The sequence below is a fragment of the Balaenoptera physalus genome, assembly GCF_965194825.1.
Source record: "Balaenoptera physalus genome assembly, chromosome: 20".
Taxonomy (NCBI): Eukaryota; Metazoa; Chordata; class Mammalia; order Artiodactyla; family Balaenopteridae; genus Balaenoptera; species Balaenoptera physalus.
In genome coordinates this window covers 54,098,073-54,116,152 of record NC_138901.1, presented here as the reverse complement: position 1 = coordinate 54,116,152, position 18,080 = coordinate 54,098,073, and the positions used below count along the sequence as shown (strand labels likewise).

General features: G+C 51.4%; 2 protein-coding genes across 3 annotated transcripts in view; one reads left to right on the top strand and one right to left on the bottom strand.

Moving 5' to 3' along the window:
• WSCD1 (WSC domain containing 1) overlaps window positions 1–11,112 on the top strand; it is a 53,030-nt gene extending 41,918 nt beyond the window's left edge. For both annotated transcript variants that reach the window (XM_082443881.1, XM_082443880.1), the window contains exons 6-9: window positions 705–864; window positions 1,572–1,736; window positions 4,317–4,517; window positions 5,924–11,112. In XM_082443881.1, coding sequence (XP_082300007.1) covers window positions 705–864; window positions 1,572–1,736; window positions 4,317–4,517; window positions 5,924–6,276 — 879 coding nt within the window. In that variant the 3' untranslated portion in view covers window positions 6,277–11,112. The remainder of the gene's footprint in view (window positions 1–704; window positions 865–1,571; window positions 1,737–4,316; window positions 4,518–5,923) is intronic.
• Window positions 11,113–11,588: 476 nt separating this feature from the next.
• AIPL1 (AIP like 1 HSP90 co-chaperone) overlaps window positions 11,589–18,080 on the bottom strand; it is a 214,354-nt gene continuing 207,862 nt past the window's right edge. The window contains exon 4 of the transcript XR_014257998.1: window positions 11,589–14,068. The gene's annotated coding sequence lies outside the window, so the exon portion shown is untranslated. The remainder of the gene's footprint in view (window positions 14,069–18,080) is intronic.

The window sequence follows — 18,080 nt, the reverse complement described above, 5'->3', positions numbered from 1 at the left end:
AGCTGCCCTGGGTGGGCCTTTCTGTCCCATTCTAACCCAGACACATGTGGTTTCCCCACCTGGAATGCCGTTCCCTCCCCGGCACTCCTGACGACCCCCTAGATGTCTCCAAAATCCAGGTCCAGTCCCCCCAGTGGAGTCACCCCTCTGTAATAGCTCTGGTGCTATTAACAGTGGACTTTTCTGGACTTCCCTGGTGGTCCAGTGGTTAAGACTCCACTGCAGGGGGCACGGGTTCGATCCCTGGTCGGGGAAGTTCTGCATGGTGTGTGGTGCGGCAAAAAAAAAAAAATTTATACACACAGACACACACACACACACACACACACACACACACACACACATATATAAAGAATGGGTAATAGAAGAAGGTAGTTATAAATACCAGCTATGACTATGTGACCAGTTACATAAATAAAGACTGTAATTATCATAAAAAACAAAACCAAACACACAAACAAACAAAAGACCGTGGGCTCGTCACCGGCCAGCGGTGAGCTGCTAGAGGGCAGAGGTCCCGTCTCATTGAGCTTTGTCTCCCCTGGGTTTGGGCCCAGAGCCCAGCGCTGGAAGGACGGACAGACACCCCTGTAGATCCCATGCAGCTGGCAGGACATCCCCCGCGCTCACCCTGGTCCCTGAGCGGCGGGGGCGTGGCCCCTGCATTCACCCAGGATGCTTCTCTTCCTCTCCTTCCCTGGCAGGAGTTCCCCTTGGCCATCCTCAGGGGCTGGGAGTGCTACTGTGCTTACCCCACGCCCCAGTTCAACCTGCGGGATGCTGTGGACAGCTCGCTGTGTGGCCAGGAGTCTGAGGCCCGAAGGCTAGCGGAGTACTGCGAGGTCTACCAGACGCCCGTGCAGGGTGAGTTCTGCCCCAGAGGTGGACAGGCATGCGGGGCCCTCCTCCTGTGTCTACCGCTGGTTGTGGCACTTGGTCTGGGGGTTTGGACTGAGTATGCGGTCCTGGGGTGGGGAAGGCGTCTTGGTAGGTGGTCCTATCTTGGGATAACGGGAACAGGAGGCCTCCACCACCCCTGGAGGCTGGATACAGGATGTGGGGCTCGGTTTGAAGAGCACCTGACCTTCATCTGAGTCTCTCTGGGGATGAAGGTGGTTTGAGGACGAGCAGAGAGGCAGGGTCCAGAGGGATAGCAGTGGCAGGGTGGTGGGGCGGGGTGACATGGCAGCCCAGTGGCCACGGGGGCCTCCCTGAGCCAGTCCAGGACCTGGGGACCAGTAAGTCACCCAGGCTGTGTGCCCAGGCTCCAGCATCTGCCTTGTGTGAGAAGCAGGTCTGCCCCAGCTGACCTTGGGAGTCTGCAGGATGCTGATTCCCACTAGACTCTTACACTGGGAGGTCTCGTCATCACTGGGGCTTTCTTTGGCCAGCCGCGGACCCGAGCAGCCAAGGTCCAGGTGGCAAATCCCTTCCCCTTTTTGGGCCTCAGTTTTCCCATTCATCTCCCAGTGGGAGTCCTGGGTTGGCATTTCCTATCTAGGGAAGTCTGAGAGAGAGTCTGGGAGTCGCAGTGGAGGTGGGTAACCCTGAGACGACTTCTGGACTTTCAGATACCCGGTGCACAGACCGGAGGTTCCTGCCCACCAAATCCAAAGTGTTCGTGGCTCTGTCGAGCTTCCCGGGAGCCGGGAACACATGGGCGCGGCACCTCATCGAGCACGCCACCGGCTTCTACACAGGGAGCTACTACTTTGATGGCACTCTCTACAACAAAGGTTAGTGAAGGCTGCAAGGCAGGGAGGAGGGCAGTTCCCAGCGCCCAGACTGCAGCTTCTCCAGCCCAGCTCCTCCCCGGAGCTCTAGTGCTGTGCTTCTCAAACTTGAACGTGCATAAGCGTCACCTTGAGGGCTTATTAATTCAACATAGCTTCCTGGTTTGCACGCCCCCCTCCACCAAGAGAGTGTGATTTAGTCGATCTGAGATGGGGCCTAGGAATTGGCATTTCTAACAAGCTCCTAGGTGGTGCTGACACAGCCAGCCCTAGGACCACACTTTGAGAGAAAATTCACAAGATCTGTTCTGGATTCAAAGGGAAAGCCTAGTAGCTTAGATTCCCTCTCTGTAAACATTTCTTGAATTTTCCTTAATTTTTAGAACCCTCAATAATTAGGGGAACTGACTTCATGTGTTCATTTCCTTTTTCTTTTTTCTTTGTTTTTGAGGCAAGTGTAGCTTATCAAAATACGATTTTTTAAAACGAGGTCCAAAAATCTTCAAGAGTTTAATGATTTCTAATATTTCTTTTGTAGAAATAAGAGGCCTCATTATGTCAAGTAAATGAACTTTAAAATGGCTCAAATCTGTGCACTGTTTAAGACTAAGAACCTCAGATAAGCCAAGTGGGATCTATATTTGGTGAAATATATTTCTCTGTTGTCAAGTGTTACAACAGTTTCTCTGGGATTCTTAGAGTTTGGTTGAGGAAAACAGGATACTATCAGTAACATCCTAGAGAAAACACAAACTTCCTGAGGTGGCAGCGGGTTCTAGAATCACCCACAGCAATCTTGGTCTGGTTGGGAAAAAGCCAAGGGTGTCCATATAACCCAGTTTCATCACCCCTGGGAGTCTTGAGTGTTATAGCAGTTACAAGTAAAGTGGCCAGATAAAGCACATGGACCTGCCCACTCTGGCCTAGTCCCCTGGGAACCACCTAATGTGTACAGGCTGCAGCTACCCACCGTGTTCATCTAGAAAGAAGGCCTTTACCTTATTCAAACAGCTGGCTGTCTCAGTCTACAAATGGCTAAGTGGCCCAATGGCTCGATAGCTGGGCATAATAAGGATTGGGTTGACACTGCCTCAGAATGGCTTTAGAAATCCCCGATGCATCTTTGAGCCTTACGAGACTGGTTAGATGTAGCCACTGGCCTCAGAGCACTGTCAGAGCAGTCACACACACACACACACACACGTGCACTCACATGAAATTCGCAAGGAAGCTCCAATGCCAAAATGCCAAACCGTCATGAGTGAGCGTGGTCTGAGTTATAAGGAAAAGTGGTGCCTGTTGAAACAGGCCAAGGCAGTACAAAAGGCACCCTGGGCCTCAGGGTGTCAAAGACCAGATCTCATGTTTACTTGGCTCATGGTTTGACTCATTCTTTCCTGGAACTTCCCAGCTGTTTGACACAATGAATCAAAGCAAAGACTTTTGGTGTTTGGCCCATGGCAGAGATGAATCTGAAACATGTTGAGTTTCAGCTGGTGACCCCAGACTTACAGACTCAAAGGACACTTGCATTTTTCAGGCATCAAAGACTTGCTGTAGATACAAATACTTCCCAACCATTCATGAAGGGGGGTGGGGGGATGGGACTCATTTATGTTTCCAAGAGCCCGAGGCAAGCTCATGGGCAATTTTGGAGCTTGTCGCCAGAGCTGGATGGCATGGGCTATGTTGAGATGTGGCCAGGAGACCAGGTTCAGGGGACATCTTTCCAGGAAGCCTTCTGTGACATCCCACTACACTCCCAAACTAGTCCCCCTTACTCTTTGTTCCCATAAGCCCTTATGCTCTGTATTACACTTGGGCTATCCCCCCACTAGACTGTAAGCTTAAAGACAGGGTCTGAGTCTTACCCCTTTATCCCCAGTGTAAAGTCCAACACAGAACGGGCACACAATGATATTTGTTGGTAAATGTGTGACTCTGTGTAGGGATGGGTAGAGTCTCCACAGGTGCAAGGCTGGAGCCCAGTTATAGGACTGTGGCATAAGGTCAGAGGGTGGCGCTACAGCTGCTGACTGCCCTTGAGCTTGATGATGGGGATCCTGCCCCTTCTGTGGGGAGGTGAGTAGAAGACAGAGGCCTCACAGGGACACACAAAGCCACGTGGAGAGAGCCCTGGCTCTGATGCTGTGGTGCTGTGTGATCTTGAGCAAGTCACATACCCACTCTGAGCCTCAGTCTCTTCATCTGGCTATGCCTGCCGCTGTGGTCAACTCACAGGGTTATCTGCAATGCTCATGTGACATAGCCATGCAGATGCCCAAATGGATGCAGCTACAGCGTCTAGAGAGAGGGCATGGTCGGGCTCTGCCTCCTGACTTCTGGGATCTACAGGAGGTGCCGTATCTTCTTTCTCTTGCAGACGCCATCTTTCCCCACTTAAGATGCCTCCTGCTCTCACTGTCTCTTGGGCAGGGTCAGGCCCTATCAGCCATCCATAGGCCATCCCAGTGCCCTCTGTTGTGCCCCCAATGTCGGCTCTCCCTCAGGGGTGCAGGTTGGCGTTCAGACCTGTCTGCTGCTGTGGCAGCGGGGGCTCCACGATGCCTTTCTCCCGGGCAGGGTTCAAGGGCGAGAAGGACCACTGGAGGAGCCGGCGCACCATCTGCGTGAAGACCCACGAGAGTGGCAGGAGGGAGATTGAGATGTTCGACTCGGCCATCCTGCTGATCCGGAACCCGTACAGGTCCCTGGTGGCCGAGTTCAACAGGAAATGCGCCGGGCACCTGGGCTACGCAGCTGACCGCAACTGGAAGAGCAAAGGTGAGCACAAGGGGCCGGCGGGGTGGGGGAACGGTTGCAACTTTATTCGGGGGTCAGTCTGCTGATATACGCTTACTGAAGTCCTACTATGTGCCACTGGGCAAGGCGCCAGGAGCCCAGGCTACAGGGGTCACAGTCTCTGCCCTCAAGGCACGCACAGTTTAGACTTTGGGCGATGAATTAAAGAGACACAAGTCAGGAGAGTGAGTGATATAAAATGAAGCCATCAGAAATACAGCCGTGTCCAGCAGAGTGGGTGGCATGATGAGACGTGGGGCCTGAGGCTGGGCAGGCTTGTGCTTCCATCCCTGTGTGACTCCGGATCAGCTGAGGCTGGTGGGTGTCCCCCCGTTTCCCTATCACCCTCCCTCTAGACCAGCCCCCGTCAGCCATCCCTGCCCTCCTGCTGACTCCCCTTGAGGACGCAGGCAGGCTGAGCTCTGACCCCTCCTGGGTCTCTTACCAGCCCAGTGACCCGAGGCAAGCTGCAGACCTTGTCTTCTGAGCCTCGGTTTTCTCACCTTAAAAACAAGGGTGGTCCCATCTCATAGGGTTGTTGTGAAAATTAGAGAAAGCAGATGCTTCCCACAGCATTTGAGGTGTCTTAATAGCCCAATTATGGAAACTGTTTTTGTTGGGGTGATTCTTGACATTTGCACCCTTCTCCCCACTTAAAAAGAAAACCCACCAAATTTCTAAATTTGCTGAAAAAAAACCTCATGGAGCAGATCACCTGCCAGAGATCTCAGCTGCCCCGCCTGTGGCCTCATTGTGCGTCACTGGTTAAACCGGCGATCGCACCCACAAGACACAAGAAGCATCAGTTAGGCACCCCGTTCACGTAGCTGTGTAGGAGGCCCCGGTACAGGAAATCCGGCCTGCACAGCGTCTTCTTCTGACTAGGAGGCACAGCAGCTGCCCCCCACACACTGCTCGGCCCCCATTACCCAGACTGGATGTGCAGAGCTGCCAGGGCAACATCAAGGTGAACCTAGGGTCATCTCGACAGAGAGGCCCTGCCTTGGTTGTCTTTAACTCCACTATGTCCCAAAGGCCCGAGACCCTGGGCTCTCGCCATGCAGGGACAGTCCCAGAGGTCAAGGTCCACCCGAGAGAGAACCAGTTCTTGGAACACACGGTCCCCGTTCGTCTTAACTTGGTGTGTTTCCAAGGAAACCGCTGGGGGAAGGTGGACCTGAGGTCACAGCTCCCAGGTGGGCTTGCAGCTCTTCAGAGCCCAGCCTGCTGTAACCCTCCCCAACACGAGGTCGCCAAGAGGGTCTCCCTCCGGGGGAGATCGGGTAGGTCGGCCCTGGGCGGTGGACGACGGAGCATCCTGGCCCCCAGGAGGCCAGCAGCCCCACCGGGGCCGGGCCCTGACACGGCGCCCCTTCTCGCCCACCCAGAGTGGCCGGACTTTGTCAACAGCTACGCGTCATGGTGGTCCTCGCACGTGCTGGACTGGCTCAAGTACGGCAAGCGGCTGCTGGTGGTTCACTACGAGGAGCTGCGGCGCAGCCTGGTGCCCACGCTGCGGGAGGTGGTGGCCTTCCTCAACGTGTCCGTGAGCGAGGAGCGCCTGCTCTGCGTGGAGAACAACAAGGAGGGCAGCTTCCGGCGGCGCGGCCGGCGCCCGCACGACCTCGAGCCCTTCACCCCCGCGATGAAGGACCTGATCAACGGCTACATCCGGACGGTGGACCGGGCCCTGCGTGACCACAACTGGGCCGGGCTGCCCCGGGAGTACGTGCCCAGATGATAGGCCCCGGCCCGCTCGGCCCACCCCGCTGGGAGCCGGCCGCCCCCGCGGGGCTACGCACGTGCTCAACCGCTCGGGTGGCCCCCTGGGATGCTCGGGCGCCGACGCCACCTGCAGGGAGGTCCCCCACCCCGGGGCTGCCTGCCTCCCGCACGGGGAGACTGGACGTGAGCCCCGGCCAGGCGGACCCGATGTCACAGGATGGACGCAAAGGGACACGCACTCCTAGCCAGACCCGCTTAGACCTGCCGCTCGCTGCTCACGGTGCCCTAACGCGCCTGCGCCACCACCCGGCTGTGCCAGACACGCCCAGACTTGCAGACGCGAACGTTGATGCAGGCGTGCAGACGCCAGGTTGTGCGTTCCTAGGGGCTGCCTGTCCGTCTCCCCCACGCACTGACACACGCGTGCACCCTGGGCTCTCGGAGGCCCCGGGCTTCCTGTTTCCAGCCCAGTGCAGGTTTGCTGGTCAGGGGCTTTGACTGGGGGATACTGGGCTGGGTGAGCTTAGTGCTCTGAGGAGCCAGGACCCCGGCCTGGAGGCGGGCTCACAGCCTGTGTCCGCCGGGCCAGGCGGCCCTGACCGCGCGCCTGCATCCCACAGCGTGTGTGGTGTGATGGCCAGGCGCCGCCAGCTCTGCAGCCCTGCCTCTCCCTTCGCCGGGGCTGGGCTGGTGGCACCACGGGTAGAGCGGAGCTGCCCACACAAACCCCGCACCTCAGGACCGGCCACAAGTTCTGTGCACCCCCGACCCCCGTCCGATATCAGCACTCCTGGGAGAGGGCGCCTCCTTGCCTGGCTTCTTTCTCCGACTGTCCCCGTAGAGCTGGGGCTTCGTGCCATGTCCCAGAAGCAGGGTGTGGGGGCGAGGAGGCAGCAGGGCAGGGAAGGGGCTGGGCCTCCAGGGGAGCCCTAGACCTGAGGGGCCTGTACGCCAGCAATGCCAGCAGGATGGGGCTTGGGGTGGGCATGGGCAGACCCGGGAGGGATGAGTCTGGGTGCCACTGGGGCTGGTGGTCCCCCCTGTCTTGACGGGCCCCTGCTCTCCACGGGGTCGCCTCTGGGTTCATGAGGAAGGGGGGTGGCATGGCCTGTCAGCAAGGCTGCAGCTTCTGTCTGACCCCCACTGGCCCAGCCCTCTCTGTCTCTCTGTTATTCACCCACCACTTCCTGTCACTGGGCCTCTTTGTCACACCCTCTGTCTCTGTTTTCTGTGAGGCTGACATCTTTCCCACTCGTTCATCCAAGAAGGGGAAGGGAACTCCCGGGCGCTGACGCCTGCTGCTGTGTACAAGCCTACGGGCCTCCTGAGAAGGTGCATTCATAAGGTCCCCTCCCCTCACTGTCTAGTGGGGACTGGGGAGGGGTTGTCACAAATGGGAGTGAGAAACCCAGTGACAGAGGAGCGTGTGTGCTGTGCGGGCTCCCAGGGGGTCAGGGAATGCATCGCAGCGGCTTTGAACTGGTCTTGAGGAACCTGTAGGAATTCTTCCAGCCACGCAGAGGGGAAGGGTAATTGAGGCGGAGGGAACAGCATGTACAAAGGCTCAGAGGCTTGGAAAACCCTTGTATGTTTTGCAGAAGAGGTGAGTGGGTGTGGGGCGTGTGTCTCTCTGAGTCTGTGCAGCAGGAGGATGGGAGTGGGTGGGTGAGGACAGAGGAGGGGACACAGAAAGGGACTCTCCTTACAGCCACTTAGTGCTCAGCCTGGGCGGGGCAGAGGTGCTGATGCTAATTACCTTCTTGGGTCGCCCTCTGCTACATGTCTTGGGCTCAGAAATGAGGCTGCGGAGACCAGGGGCTCAGGTCTGGAGGGTGGGGTTGAGCCCAGGAGCACAGCCCAGGACAGCTGAGACCCAAGGCGGGCTGTGGAGAGCTCGGCGGCACACTGACCCCTGCGAGGGAGGAACGTGGACGGGCCTGAACTTGGGCAGCCCCTGAGCCCCTCTGCAGCTTCTCCAGGCCTGCGCTGGGCCTGCTGGTCTGACCTCTGCATCAGGAGGAGAAAAGGGGGTGAGGGGTTTGGGAAAGCCGGGCATGGGTATGGCAGACCCTCTGCTCCCTGGCTGGCAGTGGGAGCTGAGGGCCACTCCCAGTGGGGAAGGCAGGGCCCAGAGGCCTGGCGGAGCTGCCCTTCCTCAGAGGGAAGCCTCCCACGCCTTCGGTTTTGCCAGTGAATGGCCTCGAGTATCTGTTCCTGGTGGCCTCCAAGTTCTTCCTGAGGCTCCCCCAGACCCACGCTGATGCCGACGCTGTTTTAGATCCTCCTAAAGCAACACTCGGCTCAGCTCAAAGCTGGAAACGCCAGGGTCTTTATAAACAATTACTGATACAGCATGGCTCTGTGGCCAAGTCTGTGACGGCCCCTGACGAGGCCAGCTCTCCTGAGTTGTAGGTGTAACTGAAACCCACCAGGAGCTTCCACACTGCCTTGGAAGGGGGCCCAGGGGATACCTGCATCCCAGAGCAAACCTGAAGTCTCGTAGGAGACCGTAGCACTGAGTGATGGAGAATAGGGAAGCTGGCCTCCTCCGGAGACTGGCTTCCTGGCTCTGGCCCTCACTGTCCTGGCCACCCAGACAGCCTCCAGGGAAAAGACTCATATGCCAGGGAGTCTGTGAAGGGCAGTGGAGCAGCTGAAGGACCGACCAGGACTGCAGCCAGGGAGGGCCTGGCCCCCTGGGCTTCCCCCATCACCCCGGGGGTCAGGAGAACAGCGGCACCGGCTCGTTCTTCCTAGTAGATGCGTAAGTCCGTTCCCAGCTGCCAGGTACCCGGAAACCTCCCCTCCTTCCAGGTGGAGGGTCGCCTGCTCAAACGGCTTTGTAGTTTCCTTTGCACCTTAGCCAGGCACGCAGATGAGTGGAACGATGGGATCAGGGGGCATCCAGGTCGTGTTGAGTCACTCCACCCAGCAAGGCCCCTGACCCCTGGCACGTGCTCCCAGACGCTGGGTAAGGAGGTGCTAAGGCCCCGTGTGTGGATGGTTCTCAGTAGCCGTCGCCCAGCTCCTGAGAAGCACAGGAAGGGAATTTGTGTGTCCTTTTGGGAAAGTCCACTTGTCTTTCTCCACGTTAGGTCTCATCTGTAGCTCTCAGCTTCTCCATAAAGAGGCTACTGTCCCAACCAGCCACAGAGTAAAAGAAGCTCTGTATTTAGAAGCGTGACAAATGCATCAGGAACCAATCAGACCAGAACAGGGAAACCCTGACTGTCTACAGATTCCAACTTTAATAGTAAGGCTGTGGAGTTAATACAAACCTGTGTTAAAACATATAATTCTCATGGATTTCGCCTCCCGTTGTGGATCAATTTGGAAAAACCAAAATATATAATTTTAAAAAACTAAAACTCATTCTGATAATCCCAGTGATGTGTAAATGAGAGAGAAGAATAGACAGGCTTCCAAACCCTGGGAAGAAAGCTGCTTAATTATGTGAGCATATTATAATGAAGTCTCTTACAGCTAAAATTAGATTTTGAGTGCATGAATATGCGGTAATGTTTGCATACCAGAATGCATTTTTTTTCCCTTAAAAGTAGCAGGAGCTACTTGGTTCTTAGGGGGTCCCAAGAGGGGAGATGGAAGTGCTGGGATTGATCTTTGTGGTTGCAAGAATTCTTGGGGCTGAAGTTTGATTTCTTTTGGCTGGAAATTTGTTGGAGGTGTTTAAAATGTGATGCCTCCGAAGTAGTTCATTAGCGTTTAGGGAGAAAGTGATTGGTCTGAACCCACCTTGATGACCATTCAGTGTTTGCCGAGCTGGCCTGAACAAGGTTGTTGGTTGCATTCCCAATGTTCATTCCCCCATTTCCTTTCCCAGCAGACCCTGATGTCTGTTGGCAGGGAAGGGTTATGATCTGCTGGAGCGGTCTCTACCGTCACTTCTATGGTGGGACGCATGACCTAGACTAAGCCCACACCACACCCCATCTCTCTGGCTACAGTGATTTGTTCAGGTATGGTCATATGAGCTAAGGCAATGGAACCAGATGGAATTTCAAGACTTTTTCTGGGAATGTTTTTATGCACTCTGTTAGATGTGAATGAGGAAGTAGGTAATCCTGGGTCTTGATGGCAGCCGTCTTGCGATCCTGGGGCAGGAACCACTCCCAGCTTGAAGCTGATAACTGAAGGGAGAGTCAGGAGGGAAGGAAACCAGGTCCTTGGTGACACTGTTAAGTACAGGATCTAGCTTTGCCTGTGATTGGCCCTGCCCGTGGATGGTTTTGTTACATGAGCCAATATAGTCCCTTTATTGTTTAAGTTGGGTTGAGTCTGGTTTCCGTTACTTACAACCCAGAGCTGTGTACAAAGGGCTTGGGTTGAGAGACCCTGAGGTTCTGACATTCTCCGTCTCTATGGCTGAAGTAGATAAAGACGGAGGCTCGGACAAGAATGAGCTGTCGGATTAGGAAGTTGCTTTTTACGGGAATGGGGGTGGGTGTGAAATCCTCAGTAGGAGGCTATGCTCTGTCAGCCAGGACAAGTAGCATTTTTAAGTCAGTACATTATGAGGTCACCTGCATATCCTGAGAAAATCATTCCTCTTGATTGCCCAGCCCACATTAGAAGTTGTCTCCTCTAATCTTTAACCAATGCTATGTGATTATCTCCACTTGACAGATGAGAGGACTGGGATAGTATCTGTGATGATTATAAAACTGTGGTCCTGTTCTATTTACCATAACTCCTTTCATGGAGAATATGATGTCGTGTTGGAAGGAATGCTTTGACAAGTTACTTGGATTGAGTGTGAGACCCCCTTCGAGGGACATGTTCAGGTAACAGCTGATGGGCAGTAAACTGCCTTCAAAGGAGGGTAGGTATGCTTAGCCCTTATATTTGTCCCCGGTGCTCCCTTTTGTGACTGAAGATAGATTTGGGGCCCTCCTGAGAACTTCTACTATGCAAAAACATTGCAGAAATCTGGGTCCCTGCCATGGGAAATAGGAGCATATCTACCCAAATAACAAACATAATTGCTCATATAAAATGAGGACTCTTGGGCTTCCCTGGTGGCGCAGTGGTTGACAATCTGCCTGCCAATGCAGGGGACACGGGTTCGAGCCCTGGTCTGGGAAGATCCCACATGCCGCGGAGCAACTAAGCCCGTGAGCCACAATTACTGAGCCTGCGCGTCTGGAGCCTGTGCTCCGCAACAAGAGAGGCCGCGATAGTGAGAGGCCCGCGCACCGCGATGAAGAGTGGCCCCCGCTTGCCACAACTAGAGAAAACCCTCACACAGAAACGACAACCCAACACAGCCATAAATACATAAATGAATAAATAAAATTAAAAAAAAAAATGAGGAATCTTGATAACAAAAATAAAAACAATTCCAGTTTTGAGGTTTTTTAAAAAACATATGAAAACAATTCCAGTTGATGCTGGAAGCATAAGCATGAGCTGAATGAATGAACTTTCCAAGATGTCTTTGGTACCCGCAATATTCTTTTCAGGTTGAGACAGATCCATGGCTTGATGATGTAGCCAACGATGATCAATAACAGTAAATAGTGTTCTTACAGGTCAGAAAATGTCACAGATGTCACCCCACATGTGCCTCAGTGAGGTGGACATTATTTCCATTTGCAGGGAAGAAAAATTTAGTTTCTGAGACTGAGTTGCCCAAAGTTCAAATCCTTTATTTTACAGATAAGAAAAATGAGACTGGGAATGGGAACGGGTTTCCTACGAGGTTAGGCTGTGAGAATGGGTCGGGGAACTAGGGCCGGAATGTGGGCTCCTTCCCCAAAACCACCTGACTGCCCCTGTACTGCATCCCTATAACTCTTCAACAAGTTGCTGAAAATGAGGCAAGTGTGCACATTCAGCTCCTTTGGAAGCGACTCCATTCATTTCACTGCTAATTCTTTGCCAAGATACTTTTTGGCAGGCACCTGAGTTCAATATTAAGGGCCATTTATCAAGCATCCCCAGTACTTGAAAATCCGCTCCGAGGGAGCAGGTCTTTCCAAAGGACTGGGGTTAAAGAGAGGGACCGTAATTGGCACAAGATAGGAGCCCAGAGTTTTCATCCTAAGCTACAAGCATCTGAGGCAACAGAAAGGCCCTGCTCCTCCAAGATATCAATAGATAAGCATCTTTGGCGGACCTGAGCCCAGCAGTCTGTGTGTTTAGGTATATGTGTTTGTGCAGGTGTGAGCTCCAGTTGCTGACAGACAGCTGCCCCTTTGAATCACATGCCAGCCATCCTGACCACTACAAGTGACAAGAGCCTGGATACTTGAGAAGCCAATCTTCGTCAGGTCTCCTCCAAAATGGCAAAGAGGAAAAAATAAAATCCTCTTAATATAAAATAATTTTTGTTTATTCCTTCCATTCTTCTTTTTTTTTAATTTGATAATCAATTCACCAACATTTTTTCATTCACTTGAAAGGCTATATTTATGTATTTTTTCCACTGGCTTTTAAACCAGTGAAGACAGGAACAGTATCTATCTTTGTAACCTCAGCCCTTAGCCCAGGACCTGATATGCAAGAGGCACAGGAAACATTAGTGGAAGGAAGGAGGATGCATGAAAATCTTAAATCACTTGGCTTGTAAAGTTTCCAGGAAAATAACATCTTCCGGGAAAATCATACCTCGTTTTTCCTATTTGTGAGCTAAGGAGATGTTGCTGAGACACTTGTTGAATTTTTCCATCCCCCGTCTGTTGAGATGCTTGGGGACTGGATTGATCTATAAACATTCAGTGCTACAGGTAAAAAAAAGGTGAAGAAATATGGCAGCCCCCAAATTCCACTGGAGAGTTGTTTTGAACTGTTACGTAAGTTCTTGGTCAACCATCTACTCCTGACTCATAGAGAAGAACAGGAGACAAATTGGCAGGATTCTTGTCAAAAGCTCTTCCCTGCATGTTCAGGTAAATGGTCTAACGGCGTCATCCCCACCTTTGCTCCCCATGGGAGTCTCCACTGCCGATGGACGCCATTCTTGTTTGCCTTGGGACAGGTAGCTTCTCTACCTCCTCCAGATCTGCAGCTCATTCCTTAATCGTTAAACCTCTAGCAAAACTTTTTTCTTCTAAATAAAAACCTCCTTTCTATTGGAGGCTCCAAGGTATAGCACAAAGAATACCCCCTTACCCTGCCTTTTTCTCCTGAGAGCGATAGAAGAGGAAAAGTGTGTTTGGATGGGTGGCAAGAGAGGGAAGGATGGAGGGGATATCCTCCCTGGACCGACTCCCATGCCCTGGCTCAGGCAGGAAATGATGAAGGTTTCTCTCCCAGCCCCACTTCCCAGGTTAGGTGAGGTAGAGCCTTTCTCCCTATGAGATGGCGCAAGGGTGAGAAATGCAGAGACAGAGCAAGGAGAGTCTGCCTCCTAGGCAGCCTGGAGGTCCTTGGCCCAGAAGCCTTGTAGAGTCTAAAGCTCACTGTATCCATTATCTATCAGCATGTGACAAATTACCCCCAAATTTAGGCATAGCTTAGAGCCACAACTTCAAAGAAACATTCATTAACTAAGAGTTCCTCTGGGTCAGGAATCCAGGCACAGCTTAACGGGGTCCTCCAGCTCAAGGACTCTCATGAGGCTGCAACCAAGAAGTTGGCTGGGCTGCAGTCTCATCTGAGGGTTCAGCTGGGAGAGGACTCAATTCCAAGCTCCTTCATGTCGTCACTGGCAGAATTCAGTTTCCCACGGGCTGTTGGACCGAGGACCTCGGTTTCTGGCTGGCTGTTGGCCAGAGGCCACACTTGGTTCCTTGCCATGTGACCTTCTCCGTAAGGCTTGATTCATCAGAGTGAGAAAGTGAGAAGACCTAAAGAGAGTGTGAACAAGATAGAAGTCACAGTTTTCTGTAACCTAATCTTGGAAATCACATCCCATCACTTTTACTGTATTGTATTTGTTAGAAGCAAGTCAGTAGGTTCAGCCTACATCCAGGGGAGGGGAGTATATAGGGGCATGAATACCAAAAGGTGAGATCATTTGGGAGCCGTTTCGTAGCTGCCCACCAGCTCCAGTGGAGGACTTCTACCGTTGAGCCAGTCCCCTCACAGTCAGTCCCACTGCTGCTTCCGCTGGCTGTCTCCCCAGCACAGAGCTACATCACAGCCCCCAGCACCCTCAGCAATGCTTCCCTAGACCCACAGGCTGGCGGGGCTCCTGCCTACATCACTGTTAACGGTGAGGGCTCGTTTCCTGCCGTCTCCTCCCTTATAATCACAGGCATCACTTCTTGATACCAAGGAGAACTGTCCTGGTCCCCACATTCAGCCTGGCAGGGAACCACCAAGTCAGGAAAACTCTGGCCAGACATCCTAATGGGATGGTCCACTCCATGGGCTCAACCACGAAACCAGCTCTCAGCATGATCCATTACTCCCTGTTCCGCCCAGGCTTCCCCTGTTCCATGGCCACATTAACCTCCATCAGATAATTAAGGGCTTGGCTTTCCATGAGAGGCCTTAAATGTCACCTTTCTGCCACCCAATACGTCTTTGAATGACACAGACGCTAATGAGACGTTCAAATATAGAAAACGGAATGACTCCTTGCCTTCATCGTGACATTTATTCAGCCGGAGTGATCTGACTACACCACTACATTACTTATAATTTCCACCTGACCTTGCGTGGTGGAGTGTAATCTTTAAGGAAACTATTCATTTATTCTCCCTCACCTTGTTAGCATTTAATTACTATGACAAATTTTCAGATGTACCAAGCATGTTAGGATTTAATTCAATTTTCCCTTCAAACGGCCCAGTGGCCAAGGACAGTGGGACCATCTCGGACACCACTGAGTTCTGATTGAGGAAGCATCCTGGACTTAACTTCGTCTCCTGCCCCTCAGAGCACCAAGCAGGGCTTATCCAACCATGGCTGCCCCGTCCAAGGACCCTCTGCCCAAACCTTCTCTCTCTGTCTTTCTCATCACTGGGCTGAGGTTTTTTTGCTGCTCAGGGTCAGGCCAAGTCATGGGGCCAGGCCAAGTCATGGGGCCAGGAAGACGATGTTTGATGCAAAGGCTGCCAGCAAACCCTCAGATCTGACAGCTGCACTGGACAGCGGATTCCATAAGTGAAATGTTTTATACAGATTTTTGATTGCAGAAGAACAACAGATGGAAATAATCCAGAGACACGCTCATGTATTCTCACTCCTTTAAACACCCACATTCTGTTTTTGTGAATTACTCTGCCGTTTTCCCACAGAAATGCCCTGTGTGATACCTCTTGCATGTCCTAACCCCATAAATCACTGAGCTAGTCCTCGGATGTGGAGAATAAGACAACTCTGGGGAGGGGAAAGCTCACCAGACCTGGGATCTGCAGGATTTGGGCTCCAGAACTGTCTGGGCCACTAACCATGCATCCATCTGTGGAAGATTCCATCCCCTTCTCTATCACTCAAACATGGCGGTGGAGGTGACATCTGGGTTTAACCTCACGACCTTGTCTTCCCAGCCAGAGTTCACTGGGACTCTCTAACCCGAGCTGGGGTGATCCGATTCTCTCTTTTGGTCACTTGGACTTGGGCCTGAGAGACACAAGCCTGTCTGCCAGGTGTGTGAAATGAAACCACGGGAGCGTGGGGTCCATGGAGCATGGGCGCCGGCATGCACAAGGTCTCTGCAGAGAGAACAATGGGTGATGTCATTGTCCTGGGAGAAGGAGAACCTAGGAGTAAATACCCCAGAGGGAGACGAGACAGTAGCTGTTAATATTAAGGTTAAATGAAAACCGAAACAAGACAAAAGTTATGCACCTAATCCAATCACTACCCTCATTTGTCTATATAGTTTTCTAGTCCCTTTTCATATGCTAATTTAATGTTTTACCTATGTGAACTAATGTAGACTTTTACTTTCCTTTTTATTTAGCATTATATTACGAACATTTTCCCATTTTGCTATAGTCTTTTTTATATCTTCCCCCCCACCAATTTCCTTTCTTTTCAAACTTTCCTGTCCTGCCCCCAATATGGTCCCAATAGTGACAGCCTGGTGTAATCCATTCACACTCTTCTCTATATTCCTATGAATATGTAAAAGCATGTGTGTGTGTGTCTCTATACCTATATCCATATATCTATATCCGTGAATATAGTGCATCATTTGGTGGAAGATAAAAAGGAAGGACAATCTGCATTGTATAATCACATTTTTGCAAAATCAAAGGATGGCCCCAAAAATTCAATTTCACTCTTTTAGGAAGGTAGCATAATATTCTCTAGTAAGGATCTCCAAAACAGGGTGCATACACCCCATTGGCACAAGGAAAAAGTATTCAAAGTTTTGTCTCTCTTTATTTTTATCTCATCTTTTTAAAATTTCTATTTTGTATTTGTTTATCCTACACTTAAGATATTCATACATGCAAATAAATATCCATATTTGGGAGGCGCATGCTATCATTAAATGAGCAATCAAAAATACTTAGAGACCACCGGTCTACAGAATCAGAGAACACTTTATTCACACATTGCCCTTTTGATGGATATCCAGGCATTTTCTAGTTAGGGCCACTACAAACTATGCTGAAAAAAGCATCACTCTACATATGCATTTCTATTCGAGTGATTTTAGATCTACAGGACAGATTCCCAAAAGTGAAATTGCTGATTCAAAGTTTTTTTTTAATCAATACTGGTGGCCTGCTCTCAAAAAAGTCTGTAACAGTTCATATTCCCATCAGCAATGTATAAAATGCTTATTCCCCTGCGTCTTCATGGACTTTGGGGATTATCACTCTTTCTCATGTTTGCCAGACCAGTGGATGGGTTGAGAAATGGCATCCAATCTTTAAGGGCCCATTATGTATAGGTGAGGGCATTGGACAGGTGACCTCTACGCTCCTTCCAGCTCAAGTGTCCATGCTTCTCTAATTGTCTGTTTTCAGAGCTTACCTGCTCCAGGTGTGTCTCTAGTCACCATTGACTAGCCGTTTGTGAATCCCAGAGACACCTATGGAACAGTTGCTAGAAACCAACGAATCAAGGACTAGAAAGAAAGCTAGCTGAATGCCGTCCAGAGGATCATCTTGACAATACTGTTCAGCTTGTAAAAACCCACTAGGCTAAGTCCCTGCAATTTCATCCAGAACAAATAATAAAAAGCAGTGTGTAATATTTCTAGGATGAGCATATTCATAGTAAATATTTTAAGATCAATGGCTGCACAAAATGCGTTTTCCTTGGAGTTTCACTTTTCAAATGGCTTTGTATTAAAAGTGAAATTTCAATAAATATTCATGGGGAAATTCATTGATGTGTTTTACCATTTACAGCTAAAATTTGTAAGGTTCTGGGGGAAAAAAAGATGTATGATGTGTATTTTACCCTCTTAGGAGAAAAGTGGTGAAAAAATGCATGATATGCTTTTGTTTTCTCTGACCATAAACCCTCCAAGGCAGAGAGTTGTGCTTTCCCACCCCTGCTCCTCTCCAGCCAGCCCTGGGGCAGTCTGCAGCCTGGGCAGAGGGTTAACTGCAAGAAGACCTGACAGAGGAAGGGGTGGTGGGAAGTGGGGAAGGCCTGTGTGCTGAGTCTTTTCAAAGTTCCCAAAGCCCCTTTTAACATCTACCAGTTGATGAGCACTTACTGCATACCTGGCGTTGTGCTTAAAACTTCCCGTACATTCTCCCACTGAGTCCTTACCACGACCTTGTGAAACGGTCACCATGATTCCCATTTTACAGATGAGGAAACTGAGCCTCGGCAAAGTTAAGCAATTGGCCCCCACGGTCACACCGGCAGAATGAGGATTCAGACTCAGGTCCATCTGGCTCTAATGTGCTTTGTCCCTCAGTGTCCCATCTATAATTTCCC